The sequence below is a fragment of the Thalassophryne amazonica genome, chromosome 19 (assembly GCF_902500255.1).
Source record: "Thalassophryne amazonica chromosome 19, fThaAma1.1, whole genome shotgun sequence".
NCBI lineage: Eukaryota > Metazoa > Chordata > Actinopteri > Batrachoidiformes > Batrachoididae > Thalassophryne > Thalassophryne amazonica.
Window position 1 is genome coordinate 29,633,702 of NC_047121.1, and position 13,088 is coordinate 29,646,789.

General features: G+C 42.0%; 1 protein-coding gene across 4 annotated transcripts in view; it reads right to left on the reverse strand.

Annotated features, from left to right (window-relative positions):
- Positions 1-3,250: 3,250 nt before the first annotated feature.
- ccdc88c (coiled-coil domain containing 88C) overlaps positions 3,251-13,088 on the reverse strand; it is a 112,581-nt gene continuing 102,743 nt past the window's right edge. For all 4 annotated transcript variants that reach the window (XM_034160076.1, XM_034160077.1, XM_034160073.1 and 1 more), the window contains exon 31: positions 3,251-5,340. In XM_034160076.1, coding sequence (XP_034015967.1) covers positions 4,558-5,340 — 783 coding nt within the window. In that variant the 3' untranslated portion in view covers positions 3,251-4,557. The remainder of the gene's footprint in view (positions 5,341-13,088) is intronic.

Below are 13,088 nucleotides of genomic sequence, written 5' to 3' on the forward strand. Positions count from 1 at the left end.
AGGCCTCTAAATTTTACTCCCTGCTGATAAAAAATTCCAATAGCAGGATCTTTAATTTGAAATCAGCCTGGGAGCCTGATCTCAATGAAAACATCACAGGAACTACAACCCCTGGCAAAAATTATGGAATCATCGGCCTCGGAGGATGTTCATTCAGTTGTTTAATTTTGTAGAAAAAAAGCAGATCACAGACATGACACAAAACTAAAGTCATTTCAAATGGCAACTTTCTGGCTTTAAGAAACACTATAAGAAATCAAGAAAAAAAGATTGTGGCAGTCAGTAACGGTTACTTTTTTAGACCAAGCAGAGGAAAAAAATATGGAATCACTCAATTCTGAGGAAAAAATTATGGAATCACCCTGTAAATTTTCATCCCCAAATTAACACCTGCATCAAATCAGATCTGCTCATTGACATTGACACTATGCCATGACATTGACCCTATGTGTCTTTTTGCAAGGAATGTTTTCAGTTTTTGCCCTATGGCAAGATGCATTATCTTCTTGAAAAATGATTTCATCATCCTCAAACATCAGAAAAGTGTCCAAAATATCAACGTAAACTTGTGCATTTATTGATGATGTAATGACAGCCATCTCCCAAGTGCCTTTACCTGACATGCAGCCCCATATCATCAATGACTGTGGAAATTTACATGTTCTCTTCAGGCAGTCATCTTTATAAATCTCATTGGAAAGGCACCAAACAAAAGTTCCAGCATCATCACCTTGCCCAATGCAGATTCGAGATTCATCACTGAATATGACTTTCATCCAGTCATCCACAGTCCACAATTGCTTTTCCTTAGTCCATTGTAACCTTGTTTTTTCTGTTTAGGTGTTAATGATGCCTTTCGTTTAGCTTTTCTGTATGTAATCCCATTCCTTTAGGCGGTTTCTTACAGTTCTGTCACAGACGTTGACTCCAGTTTCCTCCCATTCGTTCCTCATTTGTTTTGTTGTACATTTTTCGATTTTTGAGACATATTGCTTTAAGTTTTCTGTCTTGACGCTTTGATGTCTTCCTTAGTCTACCAGTATGTTTGCCTTTAACAACCTTCCCATGTTGTTTGTATTTGGCCCAGAGTTTAGACACAGCTGACTATGAACAACCAACATCTTTTGCAACATTGCGTGATGATTTACCCTCTTTTAAGAGTTTAATAATCCTCTCCTTTGTTTCAATTGACATCTCTCGTGTTGGAGCCATGATTCATGTCAGTGCACTTGGTGCAACAGCTCTCCAAGGTGTGATCACTCCTTTTTAGATGCAGACTAACGAGCAGATCTGATATGATGCAGGTGTTAGTTTTGGGGATGAAAATTTACAGGGTGATTCCATAATTTTTTCCTCAGAATTGAGTGATTCCATATTTTTTTCCTCTGCTTGGTCTAAAAAAGTAACTGTTACTGACTGCCACAATCTTTTTTTCTTGATTTCTTATAGTGTTTCTTAAAGCCAGAAAGTTGCCATTTGAAATGACTTTAGTTTTGTGTCATGTCTGTGATCTGCTTTTTTCTACAAAATTAAACAACTGAATGAACATCCTCTGAGGCCGGTGATTCCATAATTTTTGCCAGGGGTTGTAGATGAGATCAGTTCTAAATACTGATCCTGGAATATGACGTACCAGTCTGCCTAGGCCTGTTCATTCTGGATGACCCTCAATCTCCAAGTCCTCCCTGCAGCTCAGCCAGACTGGGTTCAGTCATCCTGCATGTTGACTGTATGCTCCCCTGCCAACAGAGAGGGCACAGATCCCCCATTTGGGAATCCTAGCAGCATTTGAAGGCAAATGACATTTCATTAAAGGACCCTGACAATAAAGTATAATATACTGTAATAATAATAAATGCTTGTGTCTTGGTATCGATTCTTCAGAGGTGAAACACAAGATGCTCAACAACATAAGACTCTTCTGTAGACATTCTTTACTTCTCAGCTTTGTTTGCCATTTTAGTTTTACTTTCAAGTGGGAAGCTTTACAATTTCAAAGCGCAACTCCCAAAATTCTATTTACCCAACTCCCGCTGTGGTGGCGCTGTTACATCAGTTGACTGCTTTTGTTTTCAGACACAGTATTGTGGGACAAAAGGCATGCTTCAGTCACTATATCCTAATTTATTCACCAAAGTGATGAGACCAACACTAGGTAAGCTAACTGAATGCTCATTCATTTTTTTATACTCACTTACTCCAACCAAGGGTCGGGGGAGGAGCCAATCCCAGCAGGGCTTTCAGTGAATGTTGTGGTACTGATTATTAACATTGTTTGTGTCACTGCATGTTTGACATTTCTTTGTGATGCTTTATTTCGTTGTTGGTACCTAGGTCAAAGCAGATAGTCACCCATCTCAGTCTCATCTGCTTGAAGTTTCTTCCTATAGTCAGAAAACACCTGAGTGAGTTTTTCATGACCACCGTGGCCAATATGCTTGCAGGGGGTTGGTAAGGTTAGTTCTCACCCCTGTGTAGCGCATTGGGGTGATATATTCTATAAAAAAATCAGCCCGTGGTCAACCAATTATTATTATAAAGAAACAAAACCTCATGACATTACATCCGTGACCAGTCGCAGCCCAGGACACGTCAGCTGGACTGTGCAGAAACCTCAACATGCTCTGACTATAGACGCCAAAAGCAGGTTCCAAACTCACAGCTCTTATGTAAGTGATGGAGCTGCCGCGAGAAACCAACGTCCAAGTCTGCCCAAACCAGCTACAAATACCATGTGCCATTTTTACATCTAGACACCGATAATCCAACGTGACAGCAGCAGGATTTATTAGGGAAACGTGCTCATTTGAATATCTACATTCTCAAAGTAATTTTTTTTTCTTTTTTAAACGAGAACTACTATTAAAGTGAATTTCTTGCATACAGAGGACCGGATCACAGTGGATCTGGTTTTAGCCTGAGTCTGTCTCTTCTTGTGCTTCTGACCAAATCACAGCAGTTTACCGTGCATGTGTGTGTGTGTGTGTGAATGGCCAGCAAAGCCACACCCACGCCCCCTTCAGCACAGAGTGTGTACATGGTTATATATACACATTGGCAACAAGCACCATTTCCAGTAAAGTGACAGGAGTGTTGCATGCTGGGATAAACTCTAAAGACGGAGAGACTGTAAGTGGGAGAGGTCGTTTCATCTCTGTCTTCATTTCTCCGTCCGTCTCTATATCTGTCGCCTGCCGCTCTCTCCATCCCAGCATCCCTCTGTGTCTTCTCTGTATCCTTGCTGCCATCGTTTACTCACTAGCTGCTTTTTTTTTTTTTCCTTTCTTTTTGCCTCAATTGCTGCATTCCTCATTTCCAGTGTTTTGACTACAGAGTCAGGTCCATAAATATGTGGATGTTGATTGAATTTGAGGGTAATTCCATCTAAACACCGTGGGACTTACAGCAGGTTGTGTGTGTGTGTGTGTGTGTGTGTGTGTGCCCCATGTAGTCTCTCTAGTCACAGAGGTGTCAGTGTCTTGGTGGCTTCCCTCACTCATCTCCTTCATGCACACTTAGACTTTAAACTGATGTACCACACACTCACGCATTTTCCTTTTCTTAACAGTTAATTAGGGAAATTATGAGAACACACAGCTCAGCAGATAACTGTCCAATTACCTTTGGCCCTATAACAAGTGCAGGACCACACAGTAACGGATCTGTAATTCAGACACTGTTCACCCAATCTGTATGCAGTTACACTCCAATCAGATCAGATGTAGTCTACTTGCATTTCAAGTCCAGTAGGTTGTAGCGTTCAGAAATTGTCCAAATATTTATGGTCCTATCTTTAGACAAGAAAAAGAAGGGCAGAGGTGTGACGAGAGTCTTGTACATTCAGTCGTTCTCATGATTCTCCTTCACTTTAATTTGGCTTCGTCCTCCCGCTCGGCACTGACAATGAAACCCAGCGGTCACAGTCTATTTCCTGGCTTACAACAAAGGCCCACTGTTAGTGTTCTGTTCCACAACTGTATGTAAATTAATTTTCTTCCAGCACTTATCCTGACCCTTTCCTAGCTATCAGCAGTCACTTCCATCTCTCAATGTGTTAAAATACCACTCATTGGTTAAAAAAAACAGGACAGTCAACAGGATAAATAGTCGGTACGTTGTATTCGTAGAATCTAACAGCGATACTACAACGGCAGCCTTTGTCCTTTTGTGTCATAGCGTCCGGAAAAAAAAAAGAAACTGGTGTTTCTTTTACTTTATATCTCACAGCAGCACTCATGTACGTGATGAAATCAGGTGGAAATCAACTCCACCAGAGAAACCACAGAGAGTAAGTTTAAGGACAATGTGGAACTACTGTGTCTCCTTTCCGTTTTTCAGCAAACCCACAGATGTGTTTATGTGCAGCATTTTTCTTTTAAGTGTTTAGTCAGAGCCAACAGACATCCAGTGGTTTAAATTTAATCCCAGCGTTTCCAGAGTTATAATCCACAGCTGGACTGATTACTTGTGTTTCAAGAGTTCATGCCCCAGAATCCTCTAGTGCTGAGATGTCCACTGTTCCCACATTTAGACACAGCCACATGGTGATTACAGTGTTTAGACACAGCCGTATTCGTACCACACAGTCTGGGGGTCATTGTTGGGGTCGGGAGAGGCCGGCGTACTTTTTGGGCGTTCCACTGAGGCACACCTCCCTCGCTCACCTTCTGTTTTTAAGTGGAAGGGGTCAGTGGGCGGGCCCTCTCTTAGCCCCTCCTCACGCTGCATGGATTCATCCAAGTGATGAGCTGGCACTGCCCTGACTGGTGTTACCATGGCGACCTCTCCACGGTGATGATAGGAGGAAGAGGAGGGGCCGTTTCGTGAGGTAGGTGTCCTCCCTCGCTCTCTTTCTCTCTCTCGCTCGGCGTATCTCTCCACTTGTAGATTGACAGAGGAGGAGTGGTGAATAGACGGGCTTAAGAATCCGCCCCCTCCCTGCTGATTGGTCAGGCCAGCCATGCGGGCGGAGAGGGGCCGCTCTCTCCCACCTGCTCCTCCCCCTTGCCGTCGAACTACGACTTCTCCTTGGGCAGGGCCATCATTTGCGGGGAAACTGTCTGGGCCGTTGGAGCGCAACAAATCAGCAGAGGCCACACTGAAGGACCTGCTCAGTGATTGGCTGGATCTGGGGACGTGGGACTGGCCTGAGGATGGGGATTGGCCAACAGGTTGCCGTGGTGAGGGTTTAACGCTCTGTCCTGGTCTATGTGTAGAGGGCTGTACGGTGGGTGTGACATAGCTGGTGGGTGTGACCTGATCTCGTCCAGCGGGAGTGGAAAGGGCGGGGCTTCTGGTGAAGTAATCTGTCATCAAGTCTTCCCTGCTTCCTGTAGACATCTAGACAGAAAACAAAAACCATTTGGTCAGATATCGTAAGTCTTGTGTAATATGTTCCACTCCACATAAAGTTGTGACTGATGAAGCAAACGTAATGTTGCCGAACATTCACCCCACCCACAGGTATGAAGTCTGTGCTCCAGTATTTCCTTCAAGCAAAATGTTGTGCTATTCAATTTAATCAATGGCAAATAAAACAAATTCTTATTATGCTATTATTGATATGTTAGCGAGGTTAGCACAGTTAACACTTTTAGCTTGATGGCATTTAGTCCAATTAATCCTATATTACTGAAGTAGTAAGAGGGTCATAATTTTTTAATACCCACACAAACCCTTATGAAACGATTGCCCAGTCCCCAAAAAAAAGGCTTCAATAAAACACCTGAACGTTAGCCTGTTAGCTGTAGGTTCGGTAACTCTAAGATGGGGGCATGTTTGGGCTTCATTCGACCCTCCTAGGCCACACAAGGTATCACCAACCTCTTTACTCATTTTGGTGTTAGCCGGGAGGTGATTGGCATTCCATTTAATGTAACACTGACTGTGCACTCATGCATCCACCCACCCCCTTTTACAAGCAGCCCTGGGTGTTCCAGCCTGTGAGTAGGGTATGTGGTAGGACTTCTACTTTCTGATGATGGGGTTTTCACCCTGCACTGCACATATGTTTGACACCTCCTGAATGGATGACATTTGGGTACTTTCGTGCCACATTATATCTTTTGACAGTTTAAACCAAAAACCACTGGAAAGTCCCTCTGAAACCCCAAGCAGCCTGCGTCTGTGTGTTTCAAGTGTGGCGGCTGGATCAAATTTTCAAGAATGAAGTGCTTTACCTTTGGAAATGATATCAGGAATGTAAACACACAAAGTCAAAGCACAAGACACATTAACATCACAAAACTCAAAACCCAGAAACTATAAAAGTACTGCAAATTAAAGGAAAACAAAAAGTCAACTAAAGCTAACTCATTAACTGCAAGTACTTTGGGTTGAGCCTGATACTCAAAGTTTCTTCATCACCCTGACAAGGCGCCGTTAAAGTGTCTCCATAGAGCACCTGCTCAGTGTACTGACAGAGTCAACATGAAGGTTGACCCACCCTCTCACTTTGTTATTGACAAAGAGTTTGCTGCGATGGTTGAGGCAGATACGGGTGGACCTGAACACCTTTTGCTTCAGATGGCAGATGAATGATAACGATTCTTCCCAAATGATTGAGTGCAGCAAGTTGTCAGCAGTGGTATAATCTTCCCACTGCAGTGCACAATTCATGGAGCACTTTAGAGCCTCATCCTCCTCTCACCATCTTTGAGAAATTCTGGCATCCAAGAAGATGCAGCTCAGCTGTGTAGGCATCGTAAAATGGCTGTGTACCATTAACCATACCAATGTTATCAGAGATAACTCATAACTGAGCAGGAGAACCGCTGTTGCTACCTGCTCTTTATTTTTAAACTGCGACTACGTTGGAGAGGTGGAGGCATGCACGCAGGAATCCTAGTGCATCATTAGCACAGTTCTCGCCCACCTGAAATATAGTGAGCACAGAAATTGATGAATACCACTGTAATAGTGCTGGGATGGTAATATTCTGGGCCCCACTGCACTGCAAATTGTATTTGAAGATTATCAAACCCAATCTTTGGACTGACTCTGGGGAAAGTTCCAGTGACTGCAGGGAAAGTACTGAGGACACCTGGGAAATGCTGCAAGCCAAAAACCATTTCAAGGGGATGTAAGACTAATAAGCCAATAACAGCCTTAGCCAGTGTTTGGGGTGATATCTCTCAAGTTTACCTAGGTTTGTTTCCCAGTAGCCACGTCTCTTTTCAGCTTAGTACCAGGTGCCCAGTGTGCCAGCAACCTTGCAACACATCAAGGCTCCCCAAGGGTGGTACAGGGCTGCTGACGTTGGTGGATGAGCTGCGACACTACTCTGGGTCTCGCTGTACTGCACGGTGTATTTGAAGGTTATACAAGTGGGGCTCACTCTATGGTAGACGAAGGCACAAACCGGAAAAAATCTCCCCCAGTGGGGAAAAAAAACCCCACAAGTGTTGCCGTAAAAGCCACAAACCGAAGGGAGACAAGGCACAAAAAAAAAAAATCACAGTACGGAAAAAGCCACAAACCGTTCTCATAAAAGCCGTATAAAGCCACAAACAGACATTATAAAGAGGAGTAGACACCACGTTAGGTGTTGAAGTGCTAGAAATGCAGCTGCCATCTTGGAGTGGTCATCGTGGTGATTCTATCAGAAGGCACAGTGAAGGTTTAATTTTATAAAAAAAAAATTTTTTTAACCTTTCTAACATAATATGTGTCAAATACCAAGTGTTCCAATACTTCTGGAGGGCACTGTATCTGAGCTTATGGGTGAGTGCAAAATGAGTGTGGTATTATTACTGTTTTGTTTAAGAACTGTTGCTGCACTTTGTGTGGAATCATAGCCATATCTTATATCATATCGATATGACAATATTGCAATATGATAATTTGGCCATATTGTAGGCAAAAAAAAAAAAAAAAAAAAAAAAGAGAAAAATGCTTACCTTTCAGAAGCTGAAAGGCAAAATAAATAAAGAAAAGGCAGGGGTTAAGGTTAGCTTCCCCCAGAAGCTGAAGGGTTTTAGCCATGCTCATTCTCCACCAAAGCATTTACTCAAAAAAAAAGTCTGAAGGGCCTAAATGACATGGTGAGATGCCGAAGCGCTTCGCTCGTTATGTCCGCGACATATACATATTAGTTTTTATGATTACAGGAATGGTTTTCTCAAGTATCTGAGGTGTTTCCATTGAAATCTTTGACTTTGTTTAACACCATCTTTAAATTCCTTTTGTCAACTTTAATCTTGCAGCTGGAAAAACATGATAAACTGACCAGTAACAAGGAGATAAATCCATGACCCATCATTCTGTATTCCATCTTTTTTGTTTTTGACTGCATCAAGGGCCTCAGTGTCTGCAACGGACCATTAATAACGATCGCAGTCAGTGTTGGGAGTTCTTAGTGGACTGAAGTCATTTTCTCATGCTGCGATCAAGTGTTTCAGTCAGCATACAGTATGTAAATGACAGTTTTACTGGAGCTGATAAAGAGGATGTTAAACTGCATTTCACCGGTGACACTCCACAAAGCTTTAAAAATGATCTATATTAATTTACTCTTTGTTCAGTTCACTTGGTTCCACCCATGTACTTTCTGATGTCAACATCAATAGCTAAACATCTGCTGACATTGGAAGCATTCCACCTCAAAGTGGTGATTTGGTGTGTCGTCGTGAGATGCCTTTTATTACATTTTTCTTTATGCACAATCGGGCGTGTCGGCAACAAGCGATCACAGCAGATTCCTCTTCAGTCAGACTGCACACTCAACATTCTATTCAAACATTAATATCTCAGGCTATCAATAACATGAAGAGCACTCTCAGAACTTAAAGCACACAAAAAAAAAAAAGAAAACGGGGGGGGGGGGGGGGGGGGGGGGGGGTGTTGATTTTCCTTAACTCATCTCACAAACACACGCGTGACAGCAGTAGTTTGTACTTCACTTTTATTCCCTAGTAGTTTGTACTTCACTTCCTCCACGAGCTGTGTTTTATAATGATCACCACATCAGATTATATATCTGTATTAAATAATGCACACCTCGTTTAGGTCAGCGTGTGCTGGTGCCAAGCATTGCTGCATCCACCACAATGCAGAACCGCCTTGACTCCTGCGCGGCACCCACCCTGGCAGACAACCGATCGATCCCTACCTCTCAAAAGTAGTCATCCATCCTTCACATTCAGGTGAATCGTGGACATCATCGTGGCCTTCTTTACGTGCTAGATTCCTCAGTTCTGAGAAACCCATCACATAGCCAAAGTGTTGCAGTAGATGTTTCCGCAAATGCAAGTACCAATAGTAAATTTCACCTTTGTCTCCCTAAGCATTCTTCACCCCAGGATTCAACAGAGAGACCAAAGATACCCGTTTATGGATTTAGGTCACTGGTTCGTGTCCAGGTCTCATAGCCATTCAATTAAGGCATGAACCATCCGGACTTAGAAAACATGGGAGCTTCATTGGCCTGCAAATGTCATCACCATCACCAAGCACATCTGCCAGTGACATAACGCCGTAAGCTCTATCCAGGCATCTCTAAATGTCAAAAGCTGAGACTCCTCACTCAGTTTCAATCAATCAATCAATCAATTTTTTTTATATAGCGCCAAATCACAACAAACAGTTGCCCCAAGGCGCTTTATATTGTAAGGCAAGGCCATACAATAATTATGTAAAACCCCAACGGTCAAAACGACCCCCTGTGAGCAAGCACTTGGCTACAGTGGGAAGGAAAAACTCCCTTTTAACAGGAAGAAACCTCCAGCAGAACCAGGCTCAGGGAGGGGCAGTCTTCTGCTGGGACTGGTTGGGGCTGAGGGAGAGACCAGGAAAAAGACATGCTGTGGAGGGGAGCAGAGATCGATCACTAATGATTAAATGCAGAGTGGTGCATACAGAGCAAAAAGAGAAAGAAACAGTGCATCATGGGAACCCCCAGCAGTCTACGTCTATAGCAGCATAACTAAGGGATGGTTCAGGGTCACCTGATCCAGCCCTAACTATAAGCTTTAGCAAAAAGGAAAGTTTTAAGCCTAATCTTAAAAGTAGAGAGGGTGTCTGTCTCCCTGATCTGAATTGGGAGCTGGTTCCACAGGAGAGGAGCCTGAAAGCTGAAGGCTCTGCCTCCCATTCTACTCTTACAAACCCTAGGAACTACAAGTAAGCCTGCAGTCTGAGAGCGAAGCGCTCTATTGGGGTGATATGGTACTACGAGGTCCCTAAGATAGATGGGACCTGATTATTCAAAACCTTATAAGTAAGAAGAAGAATTTTAAATTCTATTCTAGAATTAACAGGAAGCCAATGAAGAGAGGCCAATATGGGTGAGATATGCTCTCTCCTTCTAGTCCCCGCAGTACTCTAGCTGCAGCATTTTGAATTAACTGAAGGCTTTTTAGGGAACTTTTAGGACAACCTGATAATAATGAATTACAATAGTCCAGCCTAGAGGAAATAAATGCATGAATTAGTTTTTCAGCATCACTCTGAGACAAGACCTTTCTGATTTAGAGATATTGCGTAAATGCAAAAAAGCAGTCCTACATATTTGTTTAATATGCGCTTTGAATGACATATCCTGATCAAAAATGACTCCAAGATTTCTCACAGTATTACTAGAGGTCAGGGTAATGCCATCCAGAGTAAGGATCTGGTTAGACACCATGTTTCTAAGATTTGTGGGGCCAAGTACAATAACTTCAGTTTTATCTGAGTTTAAAAGCAGGAAATTAGAGGTCATCCATGTCTTTATGTCTGTAAGACAATCCTGCAGTTTAGCTAATTGGTGTGTGTCCTCTGGCTTCATGGATAGATAAAGCTGGGTATCATCTGCGTAACAAAGCGTTTCTCAACTGCTACAATCAGGACATCCATTGATGCCAAAAAGATCACAACACTGCCCGCAAATCAAGGTCAGTAAACCTTTCTTCACTGATGAAGGCACCCAAGTCATTAAACTCCACAAACATACTTAACACCCATCCCACGCATATGGTGAACAGAGTTGAAGCCAGAACACATCCCTGTTGAACACCAGAATTAACTGGCAAGCGGTCAGAGACTCTTCTCCTGCTCCACACAGACGACAGGGTGCATCAAAATATTTTACATAGAGAACAGAAGAGTATTTTTGTAATACAAATATATATTAATTGTCCTTTAACATTTGACAGTTTCTTCCAACAACAGACACACTTGCACAATGTCTCACCAAGATGTTGTGGTAGATTGATGACCGAAATGGAACGTTATCTGTCTCTACATGGAAACACAACGAATAATGTTTGACTGATATGAACGGTTGCGCCAAGGCATCTCACTGTGGGAGGAAATAGTGGATATGTACTAAGGCCATATTAAACACATCAGGCATCAACATTAACGCTTCTCCGATTGTCCGGGACAAGTGTAAAATGTGATCGGACAAGCAATATGCTCTAATCGCTGTCCGACTGGACAAGTGGCATTTTTTTTTTTGGTTTAAAACGTAATTCTTTATTTTCATCGATTGGAACCAAAATACCTGACCGCCACCTTTTTTTATTATTTACATCACGTCTTGTCTCGCACCTTGCGCAAAATAGTCTTCAGTTTTTCCCGCCACTCTCCACGCAGCGGACAATCGGAAAACATGATATCAATGTGTGCGCGAGACCACTGTATGGAGTGTGCGTTCGTAGTAGAGGCTGACATTTTTCTGGGAATCCCACGGGATGGGAGTCAACTTTGCTATTTATCATGTGATTGGGACGGTACAGGATTAAAAATTCACGGGAGCGAGAACCAAGGTTTTAGGCAGCGAGCCGTCCTGCTGTCATTTGAGCCATCAATTTTCGAAAAAGACACCGAAAAAATAGCGGGGGCTTTGCTTAGAGTTGTCTAAAATTAAGACTGGGTCCGATCGCTGCAGCTGTCTGTGTGTGTGAGTGTGTGTGTGTGCACGCGTGAGTCGGATGGTTGCGGGGGGGGCTAAACTGTGGCGCTGCCTTTATTTCTCTCTGGACTTTTCTGACAGTATGTCCTGTTCATACCTTGTGCGTGTGTCAGTGACAGTTATACTGAATTTATGAGATGAAATAAATTGGTCAGAATTCCTTAAAATGAGAATATATGAATGAACAGAATAAAAATCACACACACGTGTGATTAAAAAAACTGATGTGGAGAAACTCTGCAATGATGTTCAGAAGCAGAAATCACATAAAGCAGCTGAGAACTCTGAACTTTAACAGGCTTTTTATTTTCCACAGAAATTTATTTTAGATGACTTAATGTAGTTGTTTAATGTTCAAGCACAAAATGTGACTGAGGAGGAGAAAAAAGAGGAAATGAACTCTCGTTAGAATAAAAATACAAGCTGCTGATTTTTATTTTTCAAAATTATTAGGCTGCATCTCTGCATTTCATTTATTTCAAAGTAAGTTACCGCTTATTATTTTCAAAAATCATGAGTCAAATCAGTCTGCATTGTTCAGTTTTTCCTGCACGTTTGTGTATTTTTTCCTTCTTTATAAGAGTTTGGTTTTTGTGTTTGTTCTACTAAAAACAATAAAATGTTAACACTTTTCCTTATAGCAGTTCTTTAATTTCAGAAATGGAACAAACAACCACAAATAAAAAAGTAGGGACTGTATGTAAAATGAAGATAAAAATAAAAATGTTATATTCCCAGTTTCGCCACTCACACCCACAGAAGCCAAACATTCTTCCAAAGTTGTGTCTTGGTGGCTTCTCTCACTTGTCTCCTTCCAGCATGGACATTTAGTTTTTGAGAGCTGCCTACCTGACACAGATTTACCATAAAGTACCACACTATTTGTATTTCTGAATGATTGCTGTAAATAAAGTCTAAGAAATATTCAGTGAGTTGGAAATGTTCATGTTATTATCCTCTGACATTTCCCAAGAAAACTGACTGTAAATATTATTAACTAATTCTTCCATTAACAATAAACTACCCTGTCCCAACCTTTTTTCTTAGAAAATGCTGCAGTCCTCAAATGTAGGAATGGATATATATTAACAAAAAATAAATAAAAATAAAGCTGATCTCACAAAACATGAAATGAAACATGAAAAAATGAAATAAAAGTAAATGTCAGGATCATTACGTGTCCATCACCACCACA